The sequence below is a fragment of the Notamacropus eugenii genome, chromosome 2, assembly GCF_028372415.1.
Source record: "Notamacropus eugenii isolate mMacEug1 chromosome 2, mMacEug1.pri_v2, whole genome shotgun sequence".
NCBI classification, from domain to species: Eukaryota; Metazoa; Chordata; class Mammalia; order Diprotodontia; family Macropodidae; genus Notamacropus; species Notamacropus eugenii.
Genome location: NC_092873.1, coordinates 419,489,288 through 419,515,126, shown reverse-complemented (window position 1 = coordinate 419,515,126; position 25,839 = coordinate 419,489,288). Strand labels below are relative to the sequence as shown.

At 35.8% G+C, this 25,839-nt stretch overlaps 1 protein-coding gene across 2 annotated transcripts in view; it reads left to right on the top strand.

Annotated features, from left to right (window-relative positions):
• SPATA17 (spermatogenesis associated 17) overlaps positions 1-25,839 on the top strand; it is a 270,751-nt gene that overhangs the window by 215,235 nt on the left and 29,677 nt on the right. For both annotated transcript variants that reach the window (XR_011975479.1, XM_072647825.1), the window contains exon 9: positions 6,367-6,499. Coding sequence is in view for 1 of the 2 variants with exons in the window: in XM_072647825.1 (XP_072503926.1) it covers positions 6,367-6,499 (133 nt within the window). In the remaining variant the exon portion in view is untranslated. The remainder of the gene's footprint in view (positions 1-6,366; positions 6,500-25,839) is intronic.

Sequence of the window (25,839 nt, the reverse complement as noted above, 5' to 3'; positions counted from 1 at the left end):
ATTTCTCTGCCTATATGAAAAAGAAGTAAATTTATCCCATAAATATAGCAAAGGATGTTATTGATGATTGCAGTGAGAGGGAATCATTTATAAGCTATGTTCTTTATTAATAAAGTTTGTGATCTTATTGGAGTTTGCTTTATTTTTTTTCCAAGAGGGTACAAGTTTGGCATGGTTCCTATTCTATGTGGCATATAAAGTAAAACTAATCATTGATTTTCCACAGTACTCATTTTTCTTTTTATTGCCACATTAATGCATGTAAAAGGATGTTTACAGGATCCCGCAGTCTTATATTATATTGCTTTCAAAGAACCCAGGCCATCCAGTAGCCACTTCAAAACCATGTACACAAATATGCTGACTACTTCCTAATGCCCTCAAATGTGTGCCATGGAATTTTCATCATTCATTCTATGTAGCTAACCCTGAAATGGCTATGGGATGAGGAAGACATTTTAGTGCAAGTGTAAACCCTGCAGCATCCCAAGGTCCTGGCAGAAGGCTTAACTCAGGAACTGCTTCTTCCTTGATGCCTTTTCTGATCGATCTCATCCGAAAATATTCACTCCCTCTTCAAATTTTCTTAAGAACACTTTATCTGGAATTGTTCTTTGCACCCATTATGCACTAATGTGTATCATGCTTTTATGAGTATGTGTTCATATCCAATTTACCCATAATAAATAAGAAACTCCTGAGAACATGGGCTGTCATTTTTCATCTTTATATCTCTAACTCCTAAAACTACAGTTTCTAAGCACTAAGTATTTAATAAACGTTTGTTGAATTGAATTGAATAAAAAAAGATAGAGCCATAATGTCTCAGTTTGTGTTTTGGGATGGCTCTGTTCCATAGTGGTGCTACTTGATTTGAAAAGAGGGAATGGTGGAACATAGTGGTTTTGGAGATTCTGAAGATCTAGTGTTCTTGAGTGGTTTTCCTTGTTGTCTGAGTTTATGTTGTCATCCATTTTAGGATCATAAGTCTTGTGCATTATAGTATTTTTCATTCTATCAAGGTCTTGGGAAGAAAACACCTTAGGGTTGGGCAATGATGAATTTTTCAATAGGTACATGAGAACTGAATGACAACTTCTGAGCCTTCTCTATCTTCTCACTCATATTGAGCTGTGTGTGTGTGTGTGTGTGTGTGTGTGTGTGTGTGTTGATAGAGATAAGTGGTATTAGAGTGGGCAGTAATAAAGGGAAGAAAGAATGCTCTAAAAAGATTATGGTGGAAGACATATGAAATAATGTTGGATAAAGTGTAGTGATATTATTAAGAGCCTTCAATGGAGTTATGACTTTCACCTTAATCCAATATGCAGTAAAGAGCCAATGTAGATTTTTCACAGGATGAAAACAGTATTTTAGGACTAGTAATATGTAATTGAGAAGGGCAATATGAGAGATAAATTGGAATTATAATGATTAATTCAGCTTCATTTAATTGGGCAATTATTTATTAAGCACCTACTATGTGAAAAGCCCTAAACAGGCATATGAGGACAAAACCAAAACCCTCTTTTCCTTCAGGTTAAGCACTAGAAAAATACAATGTGCACACAAATAAATACAGTAGAATGAAAAGTGAGGATTTGAAAGAATCACTAAAACTAGAATAATAGGGAAGGTTTCCCCAAGGTGTTGATACCTGAGCTGAGATTGGAGGAAGATAAAGCTTCTCAGAAGAGATGAGGAAGGCATGGTCATTTGCACAGAGGTATTACTTAATTCAACAAGAGCAGATAAGGATCCCGTGAGAGAAGATAATGAGAAAAGATGCCAGGATAGACACCTGGGGGACTTCCATTTTTGTGAGGGGGGATGATCCTACCAAGAAAACTGACATAGTGTGCCAGATAAGTAGGGGGGAAACCATGAAAGAGCAGTTTCAGAGAAACCAAGGAGGAAGAGATATTCATGATGCTAACAATATAAAAAGCTCCCAAAGTAAACTTAAAAATCTTTTGTTTTAAGGAATATGAGGATGGATTGCTGTCTGGAAAGACTATAAATCCTCTGTTAAGAATAGAAAATAAAATGAGATTTAAAAGGATAGCTAACGAAGGAAAGGGGAGGAACTCAACTGAGGTCGTGCTGCAGGGTACTCTTGTAACAAGTTGTTAGCATCACGTGTCATTAACTCCATTCAATTTGTGTGGTTTTTGTTTTAGTTTCATTTTTTTTGTTTGTTTTAGATATGCCTGAACTTAGATTCTAAAATATTCCTTTGATACTCCTTCTACCCACCCCCTGCCTTCTTTCTCAGATACAGAAGTAAAAGAGAAGAGGCTAGATGAAGAGGTAAAGGCAATTTGAAATATGAAGTAGGAGAAACAAAGAGGTTCTCATGAGGGATGACCCTGGTTTTCTCAGTAAAATAGGAGGCTAGGACATCTGCTGATAGGGAGGAGAACAGGGGCAATATTTGGGAGTTTGGGTAGAGTAGAAAAGGCAAAAGCAGAGACATTTATTTGATGTATTTTAACCAATCTTTTTAATATCAACATTTATAATAAATAAAATTATGATAATAATATCAATCTTTATATAATACTTGCTATATGCCAGGCATTATGCTAAGTGTTTTATGAATATTACCTCATTTGATCTGTATAACTATCCTGAGAGGTAGGGGCTATCATTAATTTCCATTTTATGGATAAGGAAACTGAGGCAAACAGAGGTTAAGGGACTTGCCTAGGGTCACACAGCTATTAAGTGTCTAAGGCAAGATTGGAACTCAGGTCTTCCTGCCTCTAAGTCCAGTGCTCTATCCACTGTACAACCTAGCTGCCCATATGCCCTAATATGCTTCTCATCTACATGAAAATATACTCATCTTTACCCATGATTTTTTGTTATCTCCATTAGTAGACATATATTTTTTAAAAATCTTCATTGGATAGACTTACAGAAGATTACCATAATACTAGTACATACTAGGGATAGATCCAATATGAATACACACACAAAGAGTCTTTTTTTCCTTTTAAATTTTTTTTCCCCATATTTGTTCCTATGGTGTCTCTGGATTAGACTCCAAACTCTTAGAAAGGAGGGATTATATTTTATATAATTCTAATTTTTTCCTTTATCTAATAAAGTTCTCTACAACTTGATGCTCAATAGATGCTACTGATTGGATGAGTCAAAGAAAGTTTATGAAAATACTTAAGAAAATTAACAACTAAATATGTATTTTAATGCTGGTAGATACCCTAAAATTATGACATTTTTACTAAAGTGTTATTATGAAGGATATTTCTAGGTTCTTATGAAATTTTGTACTATTGTTAATTAGGCTACTCTAAATTCAAGTTAAGTGAATAAGTCAACAAGTATTAAGTTGCTCTTTTGTGCCAGGCACTATGCTAATAGCTAGAGATATAAATATAGCTCAAAATAGTCCCTGCCTTCAAGAGGCTCACAATCTGATGAACTTGCAGCACTTAGTTACAAATAAGATGGAGGTGAGATTTGTAACTAATATCTGATAAATGAGAGAAATTAACCAGGATGGCCACTGAGCTCCTTTCCAGAGCTACATCTGTGGTCCTTTGTTGGATGACTGAATTAGAAAGACCTCAACATAATTTTTCAACATGGAGTATTAGGCTAGATCTAATTTAAAAACTATGAAGTGATAAATTGAAAGATTTGCCTTGGATTCAAAGAATAAAATGCAAAAGTACAGGATGGGAAAACTTGGTAGAGAGTAGCCTATGTGAGAAAAAAAAAAACCTGAGTGTTTTAGTATATCGCAAAATCATTGTGAGTAAGTAAAATAGTGTGGCAACCAAAAAGCTAATTCAATCATAGGTCACATTAATGGAAGCATGCAATGTCTCTAACAACGAAGAAGAGACTTCTGTTGTGCTTTGTCCTGGTAAGACAGTATATGGAATATCATGTCCAGTCTGGTGCCACATGTAGCAAGGCCATTGATGAGAAGGATCATATCCAGAGGAAGGTGACTAGGGTAGTGGAAGAACTATGAGGATATTTGTTGAAGGGGTAAAAATGTATTTAATCATTGTATATATTATAGTTGTGTTAAAATTTTACAATTCTTCAAAGAGATTGCTTTTCTAGCTTTAAAGTTTATTTGAAAACACATCTTTAAATATTGAAAATGATTAATATATACTTCAGAAGTATGAGTTAGTATAAAATGTTGGGCAAAATCAAACCAAATTTCATTCACAGGTGGGAAAATCCCCAAACTGCTAGCCATCTAGTCAAGTGATAAAAATTTCTTTTGTGTCCAAATAAAATAAAAATGCACTATTAAAATTCAATTCAGAAGTGATAAAAACTGAACATGGAGCAGCTGGTTCACAACACCTCCTCTGTATACTCTGGGACATTGGGGCCCCATTAATTTTGTGTATGCATATGTATATGTGTGTGTATGTGTGTGATGTCTATCCCATGTGCAAATTAGCATTTCAAGTACTATAATCTGTCATATATGATTCAGCTGACCCAAGAGAACATACCTTCCATAGCTTGCTTAATTTGAATATCTGTTTTCTGTATGTGTGAATCTGTGTTATTTTAAGTAGTGTTAAGCACATAGACATTTTCTAAAATATCATTTACAAATATAGGTTGCTTTTAAAATAGTTTCAGAGAATAAAGTAGACTGGCAGAATAGATTGGAAGGAACCATTATTTCTTCCTAAATTTCTTGTGTTCTAAATCCATTTCATATTATATAAACAAATATAGCTTGCTACTTGATTTTATCTTGACTGAAATCTTCATGTTGCTTAATCGATGTTATAGTAGGCTTTAAATTGGGAAGAAAATCCTAACCTTTTGTTAAAAAAAAAGTTCTAAATGTTAAAAAAAATCTCTCATAAATATAGACACTTAAAGAAACCACTTTAAAGCTTGCATGAAAAGTTTTTTCTAATAGGAAATGAACTACAAAGAGCTTTCCAATGAATTTTATCTCATTTTCACAATAATAAAATGTCTAGAGCATGGGCAAATCTAGAAAAAAAAGACAATGTGATTTAAGAATTTATGCAATATATTCATGAAATATAAATATTTCTAAATATTAAATAATATTGCCTAATATAAGAGCTAAATAAACATAATAGGTATAGTTCTATAAGTTCCTTCTTGACCTAAGAATACTTTAGTATTCACAGATGATATTCAATGGAATACTATTTCAGTACCTCATTGGCTTATGAACATTGGTACTTGTTTCTCAAGGCTACACTAAAGAGTGTAAGCTGTGCCATCTTATACCATGCTAAAACAGCTTTGAAATTAGTCTCAGCAATGGACTGAATGTGCTATCCAAAAACAAACCTAGCCATGTGCAACACAATCACCAAGAGGTAGCCATTAAATGATGAATCCTTTGGCCATGTCAATCCATGAGAAAAAGAAAAAAATTGAAAATTGTCCTCAATCTTGTGCAATCCCTTCTCCTCCTACAATAACATTGATGGAGTAACAGAAAAAGAGGAAAGTATCTTGAGAATTATACAGTTTTACAAGCATTAACTTAACTATAGCTATTCAAAATATGAAATCTTTATCAATAACCAACAAATTGACATACTCTTGGAAGAACTAAACCATATCAATACTGATATTCTCAGGATAAATGAAACTGAAAGAAAAATGAAGTGATTATTTAGTCAGTCAAAAAATTTATTGTCATCATTAGCAAGGATTAAGCTCTACTCTTTGTCTTTACTACTATATTGGATGTTCTTGGTACAGTCAATATATATACAAAACCAGTGGTCTATATTGAACAATATGTGTGATCTCTTCTTCCTGTTCATTATCATCTTGGGTGAATGATTTAAATAATTGAAGCAGAGCATCTTTGTTAGCTAAATTGTCCGCATCATGTGTATCTCTTTTCCTTTGGAGTAGAAGAAAAGTTTTACTTTCATTAAGAATATTCAATAGTTAGCACAATTTCTCAATCAATCCCTTATGATTCCTTAGTGAAGTATGTAGGATCTCATTAGTGCTGGAACTGCCAGTGTGCCTACTTCGTTTACCCATGAAGATCACAACCAATCTATGACTTTGAATCATGAATTTATTGCTAGAAAGGATGGTAGAAACAATTTAGCCTAACCTTGTCCTTATATGGATGAGCAGTTCAAACCCAGAGGGGTGAAAATACTTGCCCCAGATCAGACAGAGTTCTGATTGGTTGTTTGAGGCATGTAAAGTTTATGTGACATTCCTACTTTAGGCAGATAGTGACAGAGGCACTTCCTGATTCAAAGTCCAATAAACTTTCCATTATACCATACTGCCCCCTCAATGATTCCTAATGTGTTTGATAACAAAATTAAATATTTTATCTTTCAGGTTCTTGCCATTTTCTAATTACAAGAATGAAAAGTACATCCCAATGGTTCACTCTTCAACCAAGGATAATGGCATTTCTTATGCACACAGACCATTCCAAGATGAAGAACCTGAAAAATGGATAAGTAGCAAAGTAAGTCAATGTGAGAATACAGAAGGGCATTTTAAAAGAAAGTACAGAATGGAAAATAACTGACAAATGATGTAGTCACACTTCCTGCTTTCATTATACACAATGATGGGGTCACTCATCCACAGTCCTAGGTCCTGTGAATGAAATTGTTTTTCCTAGTTTTGTGGTATTGATCTCAACTTGACACATAGTCTCTTGTGATCAGTGGCATTGGCATTGTGTGAGAGTAAAAGATGAGCTCTATGAACAAAGAAAAGAAAAAGAACAGTGTTCCCACATATGGGGGTCATGCTGGTACTTTCAGCATTTTAGATCATGGACACATAAACACTAAAACTGGACTAGACTACAAATATCATCTAATCCATTCCACAGATGAGAAAGCTGAGGCCCAAAGAAGTTAAATGACTTGCCCAAGGTCATACAAATAATAAGCAGAAGATCCAAACTCCAGTCTTCTGACTCTAAATCCTTTGTTCTTTGCACTATATCACACTATTATTTGCATCATATTCATACTAACTGGCCTAACTTCATTATTCATACATACATACATATACATATACCTCTTTTCTGTACATTCATATATACATTAGTACATGTGCATGTGTATATGTATGTACTTCATATCTGTCATATGTTGAATAGATCAGAGGCAGAAAAACAAGTTACAAAATACATAGAGGAAGTTGCTTTCCAAAGGCATTTGTGTAGTTTCCTAAAAATTTCTATTACCAACATTGTGAAATTTTTCACAGTATGTATCTAATGCATGAAGTTCAGTACTATAGAATATTATCTCAAAGAATTAAAGGCTTCACAATTTTTAGAATATTTGTCATGAATCATAAAACAAAAAGGAGGAAAACAATTGAGTAATTGCTTCTTGACTATTCTATATCTTGGCCTTTTAAATGGAAAACATTCTGAATTTCTGTAGACTCAGAGAAAACTTAAAGGATATGGGGGGAGGTTAACATTCTTCATTCCGTGTTTTGGCCTGTTAGCTAAGTTTATAAAAAGTTGCAATTAACTGAATAATTATTTTATAAATTTAAAACAAGGAATGAAAAGAGTAGTAGAAATGTCATTTTGTTGAAAGAAATGCACCCATGCTTACATGTTATTGACATGGGTATGTATTTTAAATTATGCATTCATTAAATTCTATAAATATTTGTTGAGCACCTATGTGCCAGGAACAGGTTAAGTTGTTAAGTACAAAAAGAGGAAAAAAGCTATCTCTGCCCCCAAGGGGCTTACAATATAATGGGTTAGAAAACATGCAAAACAAGCTATATGCAAGATAAGTAAGAAATAAGAGAGGGAAAACATTGGACTTGAGTTGTTGAGCAAAAGGTAAGATTTTAGTTGGTACTTAAAGGAAATCAGAGAGGTTATTAGTGAGAGGGGAGAAGGGAGAGCATTCTAGGCATGCGGGACAGCTAGGAAGAATTTCTGGAGTCAAAAGATGGAGTGTCTTGTTTGTGGAATAGCCAGTGTCACTGGATAGAAGAATATATATTAGGGAGTAAGGTATAAGAAGACTGGAAATGTAGGAGGGGGGTAGATTATGAAAGGCTTTAAATGCCAGACAGAGCATTTTCCAATTTTTTCATTTGTTCCTATAGGTAATAGGAAGCCACTGAAGTTGTGTGTGTATATGTGTGTGTGTGTGTGTGTGTGTGTGTATGTGATCCTCATTTTAGAAAAATCAGTTTAGTAGCTGAATAGAGAATGGATTAGAGTGGTGAGATGGCTGTATACAATGGTCTAGGTGTGAGGTAATCAGGGCAGGTCCTAGAGGGGTGGTGGTGTCAGAGGAAAAAAGGGAGTGTATTTGAAGTGAAATTTGCAGACTTTGACAACTGTTTGGATATAGGCTATGAGAGAAGGTGAGGAATCCAGGATAATTCCTAGACTGTGAGCTTGAGTAACTGGGTAGGGGTAGGGGTAGGGGTGGAGGTGGGAAACAGCTTAAGAAACAAAATGAATTCTATTTGGGCATATTGAGTTTAAGGTGTCTACTGGACATCCAGTTCAAGATGTCTAAAAGACAGTTGGAAGTGAGAGATTGGAGGTTAGTAGAGAGATTAGGGCAGGATGGGTAGATTTAAGAATCATGAGCATAGAATTGGGAATTAAATCCCTGGAAGCTAATGAGATCACCAAATAAAATAGAATAGAGGGAGAAGAGAAGAGGACCCAAAACAAAACCTAGAGAGATAGCTATGGTTAGAAGGCGTGATTTGGAGAAGGATCGAGCAAAAAGACAGAGAAGGAACAATCAGATAGATTGGTGGAAAACTGGGAGGTGGCAAAAATCTAGAGTCTTAAGAAGGTGTCCAGGAGAGAATGATCAACAGTGTCAAAGAATGCAGAGAATTCAGGGAGAATGAAGATTGAGAAAAGACCGCTAGAGTGGGTAACTAAATTATTAGTCACTTTGGAGAGAGCTGTTTTGGTGGAATGATAAGGTTGAAAGCCAAATGATAAGGGAATAAGAAGAGAGTGAGAGGAAAGAGGCACTTACCATAGATGACCTTTCCAAGAAGGTGAGCCACAGAGGGCAGAACAGAAATAGGAGGATAGTGAGCAGGAATGAAATGATCGAGTAATGGATTTTTTTTTCAGGTTAGGGAAGAAAATGGGCATGTTTGTAAACCATAGGAAATGAGCCAGTAGAAAAAGAGGGATTTAAAATAAAATGACAGAGTAGGGATGACGGAGGGGATAATCATTTGGAAGAGATGGGATAGAATGGGATCTCTTGAATAAGCAGAGGGTTTAGCCTTGGTAAGGAGGAGAAAGTGACAGTAGGCTCTTGATTGATAGATGAGGAAGAGGGGGTCAAAAAAAGGTCAAGAAGGACCAATGGCCTCAATTTTTTTCTGTAAAATATGAAGCAAGGTTCTTAGCTGAGAGGGTAGAGACAGGGGAAGCATGGGAAGTTTGAGGAGAGATAAGAGGTTTGGAAGAACCATTGTGGAGAATGGGATGGTGAGTTGAAAAGGGAGGGTATCATAGGCTTGCCTACCAGCAGTGAAGGCCTAGTTGAGGTCTTGTCAGGTAAATTTGTAGTTGAGCTAGTCATAACAGCTGTGTGATTTTCTCTACCTTTGTTCATCAGTATGGTAGTCACAAAGGAGATGAATGATGGGAGTGATCAAGGGCTAAGGCTTGGCTGGTTGTAACTGGTGATATAAGAGGGTTAGGGATTCAAAAGAGAAGGACAATGGTTTCACTAAGGAGTCAAGATGGGGGAGGTGGAAGTGGCCTGGAAGAGAGTTGTGGGGTCAAGGATTAGAAGTCATAGTGATGATGATGAGTAGGGTTAAATAAGGGAAAGCAAAGGGAGAGATGAAAAACCAACATATTATGATTGGAGAAAGGGATTTCAGAATTTTAGAACATGGAGGAAGTGCATTTTTGAGTGATGACAAGGTTAAAGATATGACCATCTTTGTGTGTGGCTGAGGTGGGGTGAAGGAGTACTCTATAGGAGGAAAGTAGGTTGAAGAACTGAGTAGTTAGGATATTTTGAGGGAGAAACAATGGGCTAGAGCAGGAGCTGAAAAACACCTTGTGCTGGTAAAGATGAAAGGTGTTGCTTTGGGACAGGTGGAAGATGCCTGGCCAGGTCTCTAACCGTCTTTCCTCAGGAAACACACGGTGCCAGCAGGAGAAGGAAGGCTCAGGGCACTAGTGCACCCACTAGATTTTGGGGAGTCCAAAGTCTTTCCGCCTGAGGAAGCTGATTGTAAGGTAGAGGCAGGAAATGACAGACTCCCTACACAAACAGAAGACCTGACCTTACCCTCAGCAGCCTTTCCTCAGGGACTCCTATGCTTTGGGTAGACTTTGGCATCATGTAAGTTACACCTTAGAGTAAGCCAGCTGCTTCTGAAAGCCAACTAATTATCTGAGGCTGCTAAGCTTCCACTTAGCAAGTTAGTCCTCTACTGTTCTAAATGATATCTGTGTATCCTTTAGGAAATAGTAAGATGGCTGGAAAGATCCGATTGAGGATTGAAACTGATTGATAAATCTAAATATTATTGGAAATTCCCTTTCACAAAATCCTATTGTCACCAATATACAATCAGTGTTAATATCTTTCCTTCTAATGATGCAACTTCACCAGTTCTCAGGATACACACACACACACACACACACATGTACATATACATATATATATATTCATGTGTGTATATACACACATATATACAATTTATTAGTCATGTAGCTTCCTGTTTGAAGTTGCACATTGTAATAACCATCCTTTTCTTGTGTACATAAATGAATAGCTTGGCCTATATAGAGCCTTGTCTTACTAATCATTTTAAGAAAATATTCGTTTGTTAGAAAGGAACATTTAAACTGAGAAATTAAATTGAGAAATAAATTGAGAAAACAGACCGAAAAATAGACCAGCCTTATTTATAATAAAAATAACTGATACTTAAATAGTACTTTGTGACTTGCAAAGCATTTCACATATATTATCTCATTTGTTCCTCAGATGAAGTGAGTTCTGTAAGGTAAATTCTATAAGTATTATTCCTACTTTACATGTGAAGGGAATGAGGATCAGTTAAGTGAAGTGACTTGCCCAAGGTCATTTCAGGTGTTTGTTATTTTCTTTCCAACTAATTTGTGATACTTTGTTCAGCAGCCTTTGTTGAATATAATATTTAATGCATTGTGGTCAGTAAGTAAAATGTTTAATATTTCTCCTTTTGTTCATTTATTTCTGAGGTTCCTGTGCCCTAATACACTGTCAATTTTTGCAAAGTTATCATGTATATCTGAGAAATATGTATAGGCCTTTCTATTTTAACTCAACATACACTAAGCTCATTCATCTTTTTTGTGGTTGTTGTTAGATTTTTTCTAGGTCTGGAAGGGGTATATAGAAACTCTCCACTATTAAATTTCTACCGTTTATTCCTCCTGGTAACTCACCAAGTTTTCACTTTATTATTTAGATGCTATGCTATTAGGAACATAGATGTTAAATATTGATATTAATGGTCTCTTAAAAATGCCTCTTAATATAAAGTAGTTTCTGTTTTTTTAAAATCATTGATTTTTGTGGTTACCTTATCTGAGATCATGATTGATATATCTGTCTTTATGAGTTTAGCAGAAGCTCAATAAATTCTGTTGTAGACTTTTATTGTTTGTGTGACTCTTATGGTTCAAGTAAACTTTCTGTAAGCTTCCTATTGTTGGTTTTTGTTTTTCAGTAAGTTCTGTTCTTTTCTATTATGGCATGATTTTATCCCATTTATATTCACAGTTGTGATTGCTAATGGTTTTATTTCCCTCCATCTTACAGTTTTTTTCCCCTTTTGTTGCTTCCTGGTGATGATCTAGAAAGACTGTGCTCCACACCAGTGCTTTATGTTCCATGCACTCATCTTACACTCCCCTGTCCACCCATTTCTTCCCCTCATCCAGAAGCCAACCACAACCTCTGTTCTTTATTTCCCTTAAACTCTTTTTCTCTTTGCAATCTACCCTTCATGTTCAATTTGATTTGCTTATGACTAATCCCTCTCTGAATATATCATACTTCTTATTCCATCCTCTTCCCTCTTTCTTCTAATTTCCTTGTAAAATTAAATTTATTTCTATATCAAACTCTTTATGTATATTCTACCCTCATTTGAGAAGTTCAGATGAAACTATTGCTTATGCCTTCCACCCCTTCTTCCATATTTTCATAGTTTTCTCTTTGCATATGCTAATTGCAAGATGATTTTCCCTACTCTCTTAGCTCTTTCTTCTCTAGTGTATTCTTTTCCTCTCCCTTTCCTTTATTTTAAAATAATCAGAACATAACAGAAGCCATTCCCAGACCATCTCATTTAACTCATTCTTGACTGCGGATAACAGATTTCTAAAGGGCCATTTGTATCATCTCACCTAATTAGAATATAAATATTACTATGTCTTTGATCCTTTTCAGTTGCTTACTCATATTGATCAGTTTGTGTTTCTTCTGATCCCCAAATATGTATTTTAAAGTTTCTGTTCAGTTCTGCTGTTTTAATCAGGAAAGTGTGAAAATCTTTTATTTCATTTCATTTTTGCCTTGGGAAGATTATAATTAGTTTTTCTGGGTAAGTTATTCTTGATGGTAAACCTATAAATGATTTCTTTTGGAATATCATCATGTTCCAACTCCTCATTTCTTTAAGGTAGTAACTGCTAAATCTTGTGCTTTCAAGATTTTCTCTTTGACTTGGAAGTCTGGGTTTTGACTTTAATGTTCCTGAGAATTTTTATTTTGGGACTTCTTCCAGGAGCTTTTGGTGAATCCTTTCTGTTCTCCCTTTCTCCTGTGTTTCTAAATGTCTTGAAACATGATATCCAGGGTCTTTCTGTCTCTGTCTTTGTCTCTCCCTCATTATATCTTCCCAGTAGTCCATGATTCCTAAATTATTGCTTCTTCATTTATTTTTCAGAAGTTTTTTTTTTTATGAGGTACCTAATATTCAGTGTTTTTTTTACTTCTTAATATTTTTTAAAAATTTTCTTATGGAATTATTAAGTTTTCTGTGGCTTTTTAAAAAGTCTCTTACTTGAATAAGGTTTATATCTCTTATACTAAGCTCTTTATTCTCTTTTCAAGTCTTTCCCTGAATGCATTTATTTTTTCCCATTTCTTAGTTCTCTCATTTCATTTTAAAAAATTGTGAATTCTTTTTAAAAAAAAAAAACTTCTTGCTTTATTTCTTCTAGGAGGTCAAGTTGATCTTTTATCCAAGCTGTTTTTTCTTTGAGACTTTTCTTATAAATGTTTCAGAATCACTCTGTTCTTCTGAGTGTCTTGGGCATTCTTTAGAATAGGAGTATTTTTTCATTTATTTATTCTTCCAATTTCACATGTCAAACTGGGATTTTGTATGGGGGCCAGGCTCTCTGCATTTCTGATAGGAATGTGTGAGGCTTGTTTGGTCCTGATTTATGTTCTTAGTCATCCTGATACTTCTTTCTCCAGATGTTGAGTGCTATATATATTTTTTAAGACTTTCAAGAGTAGTTTGGGCCAGAGACCCACAAACTTTCACTGTACCCAATACAGCCTCATTTAAGACAAAGTCTGATTGCTGCTGTCTGGTCTGAGTTTTGCAGGATCCTTTCCTAGTTTGCATCTGTTACATACAATTGTTAAATCTCTGGTAGACTCCTACTGGTCCTATCTCCTATCAGCTGGCTTGAAGGATCTGCAGTTTCACAGCAATAGAATTACAGGTTCTCTCTTGGTATGAGCTCCTTGCCCTGGTTACTTAGCTACAAGCTTCATACTAGGATAGGGCTTGAAATCAAGACCTTTCCCCAGGGTCACATGGTGTAATAGTAAGCACCCCAACATACACAGGGGGGCCTGCTATCACAGGTTCTTAGATCTACATTCATAAAAGGAAAGGCAAGTCTTGAGGGGTTAACAATAACTTTAATCAAGCACATGTATCATTTTTTTAATCAAGCACATATATCATTCACCGAGTTCAGGAGAGTCAACACCCTGAACTTCAAAGAAAATTCAGAGAAATCAAAAGTCAACAGACATGGCTTCCTGTGCTTGACCATCAACAAACAGGGCCAACTGTCTGACCATAATTATCAGAGAAGGAAGCACCAGCACCTGGGTTTTCCAAGCTGGGGGGGGGGGGGGCTTCCTTAGCAGCTTTCCAGAGTCCTCCTCTGGCCAAACAAACACTTCCAGTCAGTAAGCCCCAAAGTAAAACCTTACCCTCAGAGGGATTCACTTTTCAGAAGCCAAGTGCATAACTCACTGATCCAGTGCCTCCATAGATAAAACAAAAGGTACTTGGGACACTCCTACAAAACACCTTCCCTAATCAAGCTTCCCTCCAAGGGCTGGCCCATCAATGGGTGAGGAAGATCTTCTTTAATCACATTATTCAATCAAAGGCACTTTTAGTAAAACAAGAACAGAAAAAGATCTTAATTTGATTGCCATCACACATGACTGATGCCAGCTTCTGTTCCTTATCCTTTCCCAATACATAGCATCAAACCCAGGACAATTCCTTGAGCTGGTATGCAAGCTTAGGTAGGCTGCTAGCTGACAGTTAACTGCTCAGTGACCATAATGTATGTGTGATCCAGCTTTTGAGTTATAGGGATAAAGTTGCCAGCTATCTCCTCTTCCCGATCACTGAGAGTCTCAGGCTTCACCTGGCTAGATCTCTGACTGCTTCTTGCCATAGCACACAGCAGCAGGTCCTAGTTCTGTAAGGCTTATCATGGCATCATCTTGAGTAGACATAGCCCGCAGTATTTATAAACCTCTGTTGCTTTATAGTGATACTCAGGTAGAAAAAAATGACTCATTTTATTTATTATTTTTTTATTTCATGACTCAGAATAGTACTCTTTCTAGATCTTTGTTGGAATAAAAATTAGGGAAAGCTAGGGTATATGGCTTCCTTCTATTCTACCACCTTTGCTGGTCTCAGATTTCTTTCCCCAATGAATACATACTCATAAAAGAAATTAATATGGAAAGTATTAGATAATATTTCTATTTACTTTTAAAAAACACAATGAATTATCAATGAGAAAAATGAATATTTTAAACAGAAATTACATTCAACATATTGAGAAAATTGGCTGTATAATACTTAATTTCCTCCCTAAAATACAAATCAAAAACCCTGGAAAATAATGTAACTGTCATGAGTATTACTCAGACGAATTTCTCTATTTATAAAATGTTTTCAAGTTCAATGGCTTAAATTATAGGTCTGTGCCTTAATGAAAGGTCCAATTTTCAAAGGCTATAAAAAAGTTTTTATTGATAAATATCTTAGTTCAAAGTCCACCTTAGACATTTACTAACTGTCTGCCTCAGTTTCATTAATTTTAAAAAGAGAAGAATGCTAGCTCCTACCTCCCAGAGTTGTTGTGAAGATCAGATGAGGTAATTATAAAACATTAGCATAGTGCCTTGTACCAAATAAGTGTTATATAAATGTTAACTATCATTATTATTATTTGGTATCTCAAAATAAGCATGAAATATGGTAAAGGTACTACCACTTGCTAATGTGTTCTGAGAGGTCTCAACAGTTGGACAAGCTAGGGATCCAGTGCACTGACTATAATCTTTTGGTTATCAAAACACTCACATATGTTCATACTTATTGAGGCAGAAATGATAGTCTACAGACCTTAACTGAATTGGAATGAATTTGCATATGCATTTTAGACAACCACCTTTAACAGTATATTTCGTTTTTTCCTTGTTTGCAAAATTCAGGAAGTGACATTTTAAGATAGTCCTTGTTGATGGATTCCTCCTATGCCTTATTATAGGTGAATTACAACACAACTGCAGCACTGTTTCATTATTTTCACAGGCATTTTGGCCCCAAACAGGATTTTATTATCTACAAAGCATAAAAATACCCAGCACTCCAAAGAATTAATTTAGAGAACCTAAGCATATTGCACAGAACATAAAGTTGACCTTTACCGTCTACAGCTTTTGGGATGGAGTGGGATGTGGAACACATCATAGATTTAATGTGGCACAACGCTGTCTGCAGAAACTTGGGTGGGACTGTGACTGCCTGCCCATGGCACCCGATGATTGAATCTGCTGTCACCAGCATCCTGATAATAATGAACATTCAGCTTAACGACCGTGATTATGATTATCATAATTGATGTGCAAGTGCAGTGTGTGGGAATCATTATAGCTGAACTGTACAGCAGAGAAACATGCCTTAGTTATGGATAATTTTACTTTTATGCATTGATTGGGATAAAATATGCCTTTCTATTTAAACAGACCAGCTTCATATAATTTTAGGAAGCTTTCTACATATATGGATTGATGATTATGCACTTACTGAAAAAGGGACCATACTGTTGTTTGTTTTGAGTGGATTCATTTCATTAGTGACTGTAAACAATTAAATAATTAGATGTAATTGAGGGAAAATATTTTTCTTATGAGGATGGCCTTCAATAATCAAATATTCAGTTTATGTTTTTTCTCTCCTCTGCCACACACCAGGGACTTCACTTTCCTATTGTTACAGATCACCTCTCTGATTTTGCCAGAAGTCAGTAGGAGGATCCAGGAAAAACATACATTCATATGTGTGCAGAAAATAAAGATGCAGCTGTATATCTATATAGACACACATATACATAAATACACACACACACATATATATGTTTCCTATCAATTCTATACTATGTTACAATGTACATTTATATAACATTTTTTGGTTTAAAATGTACTTTTAATATATTTACTCATTTTTAATTCCACTAATAACCCTGTGAGATAGGGATTGCAAATATTTTTTCCCATTTTATAGACAAGGAACCTGAGATTCAAATAAGTTACGTAATTTTACTAAGCATGTAGCTAATAAATAATGCACTTAAACTTTGTCAGGTCTCCTGACTTCAAGCCTAGTGCTCTTGGATTAGAACCTGAGGAAGAAAGTAGGTGTGGTGTGTTATGTTCAAGATTAAAGGGAAATCTATCTAATATTAATCAAAACGTATTAGCTGGACATCCCTGTATACATTTGACTCTAGAATGTGGAATGTGTGTGATAGTGGCCAAACATGAGTATACACATTTTCATCAAGAAGTATAGCAAGCTTAAAAACCTCTGTTTCCAAATGGCAATTAAGGCTGAAACGGCAAGATCACTACATCTGATTATTAATAACTCTACAGCCCTAAAGAGACCAAGGGAAATGTATTCTTCTGAGGCCTGTAAGATTTACATTACCCTAGGTGAGATGATTGCCCTAGATATGCAGCTGTACACCATTGTGGAGGACAAAGACTTTTGTTTGACATCCTAAGGTTTTATCGCCTCACTATAAAATTCTCCTGTAAGTTTTTGTGCTAGACTGTGATTCTTGAAATTATGGAAAGTTGTATTTAAACTTTCTCAGTCTATGAAAAACCCCCACCCACCAGTCTTCCCTTCTGCCCTTTGACTTTAGAGCAAAAGTAGTTACATTCTTTGTGTTGCAAAGACCACCAAATCTAGCATCCATATAGCTCTATGCAATTAGTCTTCTAATTTAAGATTGTTTTTCTTAGAATAAGAGAAAGGTAGTCTACAACTGTTTTGGCACCCCCTCACTTATACAGATTTTTCTTCCTTCCTTCCTTCCTTCCTTCCTTCCTTCCTTCCTTCCTTCCTTTCTTCCTTCCTTCCTTCCTTCCTTCCTTCCTTCCTCCCTTCCTTCCTTCCTTCCTTCCTTCCTTCCTTCCTTCCTTCCTTCCTTCCTTCCTTCCTTCCTTCCTTCTTTCCTTCCTTCCTTCCTTCCTTCCTTCCTTCCTTCCTTCCTTCCTTCCTTCCTTCCTTCCTTCCTTCCTTCCTTTCTTCCTTCCTTCCTTCCTTCCTTCCTTCCTTTCTATTTCCTTCTTTTTTCTTCCTTCTCTTCTCTCCTCTTCTCTTGCCCTTTTGTTTCAAGGTAGTTGCAGCACCAAACCCAGAACTACTTTAAATTTAATTCAGTCAAACAAATATATGTACTTACTATGTGCCAGGCATTGTACTGGGGAGCCAAAGAAAACAAAAAACAAATAAACCCTGCCCTTAAGAGTTTTAGATTTCTAAGAGAGTTACTCCAATACATAGTTAAGTAAATTCAAAATATATACAAAGAAATATAATTTCAAGAGGAAAAGAGCCCAGTCAACTTGAGGGAACCAAAAAAGACATCCTGTAGGATTTTTCACCTAAACTGTGCTTTAAAGACAGCTAATTCTATAAAGCAAAGATGAGGAAATAGTATTCCAGACCTGGGGAACCACATATGCAAAAGGTCAGAGATGAAAGATGAAATGCTATAGAAAACAGAGCTATCAGACCATTTTGGCTGCAAAAGAGAGCATATGTAGGGCAGTAATATGATATAAGAATAGAAATGTTAACAAAGAGAGAAAGTGAGGTTCAGAGACCAATAAATATTAGAAGTAAAATTTGAACCCAAGTCTTTATGACTTCTCAAAAATTGAGAAAAATCATGAATGGTATGAATTTTATAAAGGCAACTGAGTGGATACCAATAAATGTTAAGCCTTCTGAATATTTTTTATTTGTAAAAAAATCTTTGTGAGAATAAAATACAGGTGTACTAATAGCAACAAGAAAATTGAGAAGGGACCTATAGGCAAGTTAGTCCAATTAAAACTAACTAAAAAATGCATAAAATATATGGGAGTAAACCTGTCAAGCATACTAAATACTTGTGTAAATACAATTACAAAATGTCCCTCAAAGAAATAAAGAAAAACTTACATAACTGGAGGGACATTGATAAGTCCTATAAGTTTTTTTTATTTTCATTTTCCATAAGAAAATGAATAATATTAGTTAAATTGAATTTATGTAGTTAGTGATATACCAGTCATATCACTAAGGGGACACTTTACCGAGCTAGACAAAATAATAACAAAATTCATTTGGATGAATAACATCTAGAACACTAAGGGAAAAAAATGAAAACATATTAGGCGTTAAAGGGGGATAGCAATTCCAGCCTTAAACTTTATTGTAAAGATGAAATCATCAAAACTATTAGTCACAGCTTTAAAATAGAAAAATAGATCAATGCAGTGATTAACTAGGCAGGACATACTGTAGATAAATCTCCATGTCTGGAGTCAGGAAGACCAGAGATCAAAGCCAGGCTCAGACACTTACTAGTTATTTGATCTGGGCACATTACTTAACTCTGCCTCAGTTCCCTCATCTGTAGAATGTATTGAAGAAGGAAATGGCAAACCACTCAAGCATATGTGCCATGAAAACTCCAAATGGGGTCACAATACCTGAAATGACTGAACAGTGGGATGTGACTAGATAAGAAAGAATCAGAAATAATTGAATGCAAACAACCCACTATACAGTCAGCCTGAAAATATAAATGATATAGACAAAAACTCTCTATTTGACAAGACTTGTTTGAAAAAAATCAACGGAAAGGCAGTCTTCTTCCTGAAAGAAATTGGGCTAAAACCAACATCATTGTAGTGTATGTTCCACAATGAACTCAAAATGGTAAGGGAAACTGATCTAGTGCCTCTCTCAGAAATGGATAAAGGTTTAATTCTTCAGTAAAAAGGAATAAAGGTGATGACAAACCATAAAACAGATACTTTGGATTACAGGAAATTGGAAAGCTTTTGCAGCACAAAATTAATATATTTAAGATAAGGAGGGAAACAAAGTTTTGCAACAAATATCTTTAATAAAATTCTGATCACTAAGATATTTAGTCAACAAACAGAAAATATGTAGAACTGAAAATCCTAATAGTTGAGTTGTCCAAGAATATGACCAAATAGTTCTCAAATGAATAAATTTAACAACTGTTGTTGTTAATCCTTTGTTCTTGAAGAGGACCAATGACATTAGGAGGGTGATATCTTCACTTGCAAGTGAATTGGATGTGTGCAAAGTCATCAACCTCACTATCTCCTCCAGAGTCATCCAATGGCAAGACATAAGTCTAGGATGTAGTGGGAAACTTTAACCTTTCCAAACCAAGGTCTTTCCTAGGTCTGTTTGTCTGAGGCAACACACATTCAGTAATTTAAGGCTAGGTCAGAAATGAGACAAAAGTTTGCCTTAACAAAAAAAAAAAATTCAGGGAGAAGATCCTCAGAGTTTCTGACCAGAAGAGAAACAATTACTATTTATACTCACTCTGTGCCACCAAAACCCAAACAATGAGTAAGTGAGGATTGGGCTAGAGCTTAATATTGTCCAATCAGTGAGAGCCAAAGTGATTTGGATTTAAAGGCATAATCAAGTAGCTGTAAAAGTTATATGAAGAATTGATCTAAATCCCTTTTAAGAGAAGCACAGCTCAAAAGAGCACCTAACACCAAGCAAATTAGGAAAGGTGGTAGAATATAGGAATAGTCATTGTTAGCGGTGTTAGGGAAAGATGATCACAAGGATGCTTACTGGTGTAGTTGTAAACCAGTTCAACCACTCTGGAAAGCAATTTGGGATTACCCTCAAAAGGTGACTAAACTGTCCACACTCCTTTGACTCAAAGATTCCATTGCTAAGCCCATACCCCAAGGAAATAAAAAAGATCAAAAGAAATGTTGCATATGTACAAAATATAGCAATACTTTTTTAAAAAATTATTTTCAGTTTTCAACATTCACTTCCACAAAATTTTGAATTTCAAATTTTTTCCCTATTTCTACCCTTCCCCCACCCCAGGGTAGGATGTATGCTGATTATCCTTTCCTCCAATCTGCCCTCCCTTCTATCAGCCCCCCTTATCCCCTTCCATTCTATTTTCTTATAGGGCAAGAGAGATATCCATACCCCATTGCCTATATATCTTATTTCCTAGATGCGTGTAAATACAATTTTTAACATTCTTCTTTAAAGCTTTGAGTTCCACATTCTCTCCCTTTCCTCCTCCCCATCCCCCCTCATTGAGAAGGCAAGCAATTTGATATACCTACCAAAGTATTTGCTTCCAATTACCCCTTCCCCCAATCTGCCGTCCTATTATCCCCCCTCTTATCCCCTTCCCCCTGCTTTCCTGTAGGGTAAGATAAACTTCCATACCCAATCGAGTGTGTATGTTATTCCCTCCTGAAGCCAAATCCAATGAAAGGAAGGCTCACTTATTCCCTCTCATCTTCCCCTTCTACCTCTCCATTGTAAAAGCTCTTTCTTGCCTCTTTTATATAAGATAATTTATTATATTCTACCTCTCCCTTTCTCCTAGTTCATTCCTCTCAACACTTAATTTTCTTTTTTAGATATCATCCCTTCATATTCAGCTCACTCTGTGCACTCTGTCTCTCTCTTTCTCTATAAATACATTTATACATGCACACACACACATATCTTTTCATGTAGGAATGTAAACAGTTCAACTTTAGCAAGTCCCCTATATTTTCTCTTTCCTGTTTACCTTTTCGTAATTCCCTTGATTCTTGTATTTGAAAGGCAGATTTTCTATTCAGCTCTCATCTTTTCAACAAAAATGCTTGGAAGTCCTCTATTTCATTGAAGTGACATTTTTCCCCCTGAAGTATTATACTCAGTTTTTCTGGATAGATTCTTGGTTTTAATCCTATCTTCTCTTACCTCTGGAATATCATATTCCAAGTCCCCTGATCCCTTAGTGTAGAAACTACTGAATCTTGTATTATCCTGACTGTATTTCCACAATACTTGAATTGTTTCTTTCTGGATGCTTTTAATATTTTCTTCTTGACCTGGGACCTCTGGAATTTGACTGTAGTATTCTTAGGAGTTTTCCTTTGTGGATCACTTCCAGGAAGTGATCAATAGATTCCTTCTATTTCTATTTTAGAATAGAATATTCTGGTTCTAGAATATCTGGGCAGTTTTCCTTTATACTTTCTTGAAAGATAATGTCTAAGCTCTTTTTTTGATCATGGTTTTCAGGTAGGCCAATAATTTTTAAATGATCTCTCCTAGATCCATTTTCCAGGTCAGTTGTTTTTCCAGTGGGGCACTTCACATTGTGTTTGATTTTTTCATTCTTTTGTTTTTGTTTTATAATTTCTTGATTTCTCATAAAGTCATTACTTTCCATTTGCTCCATTCTGATATCCAAGGAATTATTTTCTTCAGTAAGCTTTTGCACCTATTTTTCCATTTGTTCCATTATGCTTTGTAAGGCATTCTTCTTCTCATTGGCTTTTTGGACTCTTTTGCCATTTGGGTTAGTCTAATTTTAAAGGTGTTATTTTGTTCTGCATTTTTGGGGGGTTTCTTTTAGCAAGTGGTCGAAACATTTTTCATGATTTTCTTACATGGCTCTCATTTCTATTCCCAATTTTTCCTCTGCATCTCTTACTTGATTTTCAAAGTCCTTCTTGAGCTCTTCCATGGTCTGAAACCAATTCATGTTTTTCTTGGAGGCTTTGGATGCAAGAACTTTGACTTTATTCTTTTCTTCTGGTTGTATGTTTTGATCTTCCTCATCAGCAATAATGTAAGGAAAACCTCTTCACTGAGAAAATAAGAATCTATAGTCTGTTTCTTTTTCCCATTTGCTAATTTTCCCAACCAGTTACTTGACTTTTGAGCTTGTTAAGTGGAGGGCTCCAGAAGCAGCCTCTGCATTAGCAGTGGCTGCCACCACCTTGGGGCTTGACTACGCTCCCCTATCAGCCAAGTGAGAGTCCCTTCCCACTGATCTTTGAAGCTGTCTTTGGCATTTGTGGATTGAGAAATCTGGGAACCACAGCAGCTGCCAGCAGTTCAGTCCCCTTAAAACTACTCTAGCTCTGTCAGTGCCAGTGCTGCCCACATTGAACTGTGTTCCATTCCCATCCTGGTGTGATGGATCCTTCCTGTCAACCTTCCAAGTTGTATTGGGCTGGAAATTTGCTTCAGTCTGTCATTTTGTGGCTTCTGCTGTTCTAGAATTTGTAAGAGTCATTTTTACAGGATTTTTGAAGGGTTTGGGGAGAGAGCTGTAGTGGGTCCCTGCTTCTACTCCACCATCTTGGCCCCACCAAACTTTTTCTTTTAATAGCAAAGAACTTGGAATGAACTTCAGAAATGTTCAGTGAATAACTTCACAGGTACTATGAGCAGAGCCTCATGATTATTCCTGGAAGAGATTCAACGAAATTAAAAAAAAAAAAGATAAGTAAGAGCTGTAGAGGAAAGAACTGGAAGGAGAATAAAGACTTAATACAAGAGATACAAAATCTTACCCAAGTAATATACTCTCTGAAAATTAAAATAGGTCACGAAGTAAATAGTAACTCCATAACACAGTAAGAAATATTAACTGTCTTTCTTGCAGCCCAAACCTCTCTTCTGACCTTCAGTCTCACATCTACCTATTATTGGCATGGTAAATTGAGTGCTAGGTCTGTAGTCAGGAAGATCTGAGTTTAAATCCAGCTGCAGATACCTACTAACTATGTGACCATAGGCAAGTCTTTTAAAGCTGCCTTAATTTCCTCATCTTAAAATAGGGATAATAATAGCACCTCACTCCAATGCTTGTTGTAATAATCAATTGGGATACTAAATGTGAAGTCTTTTGCAAAAACCTTGAGGCACTCCATAAATGCTGGAGACTATTACAATCTTATCTTCCATACATTTGCCAAAGTGATTTTCCTAGAATACAACTGTCGTCATATCACCCCCCTATTAAATAAATTCCACTGGCCCCTTATAATCCCTAAGGAACAAATAAAACTCCCCTGTTTTTGTATTTGTAGCTCTTCACAACTTGACCTCTTGAAGTATGACTACTCTCCATGAGCTCTATAGTCTAACTGTACTATTTGCTGTACCTCACAAATGATGCTGTATCTCCTGTCTTTGTACAAAGAGAGTTATTGGCTTAAGTGTTCTCCCTTATCTCCTCCATTTCTTAGTGGCCCTTGTTTCTTTCAAGATTAGGAGGCCTTTCTTAGTCCCCATAGTTGCTAGTGCTATCCCCTCTAGGGCTGCTTAGTATATACTCTTTGTAAATCTTGGATATACCAATTTATGTATGAGTTATATCCTTTATTAGAATGAAAGCTCCTTGAAGGCAGGGATGGTTTTCACTTTTTCTTTTTATCTCTTGAGCTGAGCACAGTGACCCATATAATAAATGTGTTGATTGATGATCCTGAAATCCCATCATTTGATTTATGACAAAAGAAAAATCTATGGGCCATGCAGAGTGGTATTTTCTGCCATAAAGCACATATGAACTTATAAAAAATATTATTTAAAAGTGTCTCCTGTGCTCTCCAGTACATTGCACCCTGGGGGTGTTGCCCATCTTGCCTATCCCTCTTCCCAATTCTGATCATAAAGATGACTGAACATAGGAAAAACAGATTGATGTTCGCAGAGTATCTTTAAGTATGAAAAATTGTGTAGATCATCAGGAGTGTAGAAAGAAATACAACAGTATTGAGGCAAATTTTGCTACTAAGCTTTAGAACCTTGAAAAAGTACTATAAAGCAACAAAATGGCATGAAGCCATTCTGTAATAATATTTACACAGGAACAAGTGTTTCTAATCAAATCCATTCTCACAGTTATTTTTAAGGGTTTGTTAGTAACTAGTTGACTATTTCACAAAACCCTGACTTTTTAGTTCTGCAGTTTCTTCCTGGGAAAATATGATCCCTTGGTGATGATTGTACCACCAATGTGATAATCACAGCACCTACAGTGGCTATGAATATGCCAGGACAGTTCTGAATTGCAAAATATAACAGACTGTCCACATGGAAGACAGAACCAAAACATTTATTCAAACATCAGAAAGCCAAATCCCAACACCAAAAAACCAAATCCATCATAGCAACAAAGAAAGGTACATGCAATAACAATGCAAGGGGCACTACCATATCCAAGCCTTCCCTCTGTTAGGCTTCCTACAAGCCAGCTCCCTTAAACAAATCACAAACAAGCTCTTCCACTAATGCTAGTTGCTGCCTGCTCTCTTTCCCTGCTCTGACTGCTCTGATTTGCTTAGTGTTCCACCCTTTCCTGCTCCACCTATTCAGCAAACTCCTCCCACCACAGGTTGCATGTGACCCAGGAAGGTCACATGGGTCTATTAATGGATGGGAAAGATCTTCCCATTTAAATTACCATTACAATGATCTAGAAAGTTTTGAAAAAATGCATTCTAAAGAGAACTTTAAATGGTATGTACTTTGCTGTGTAACTAGCAATGCACTATTTGACTGTTTCATGATAAATATCTGGTTTTCTCTACCATCCTCATTTAATAATGAGACTTAAATTTAAGTGATATTGAGAAAAAAAGTCTTGTATTGTTACTTTATCCATTGTTTCCCTTAGTATAACATGGATAGATTTAGAATTAGAAATTAGAAATGTACTTAGCTTTCCTAATAATTATCATTCTCTATTTTGCCAGTCTTCATACCTGAACTTTTTATGTTTAAAAAACAAAATGTAATAATTCAATTCACAGTTTAAAAAAAAATAATGACATTGAGGGCAGGTACATATTAACATGACCTTAAATTGAGATCTATGATATTTTGAGAAGAATAGCCACAGTATACTGCCCAGTCTCTTTCCTGAGATCCAGTTCTGCATCACAAACTACATATTGGACATTTTGAAAAGAGGGCTTCATAGATATCTCAAACTTGTTATGTTATAGACAAACCTCATTAATTTTTCCCAAAATTCTTTCTTCTTTTCAACTTCCTTGCTTTTGTTTAGGTCACCTCCATCTGTGAACCCAGATTCACAATTTAAGAATCATCTTCAATTCTTCTTTCTTTCTCACCCCTTACTTCCAG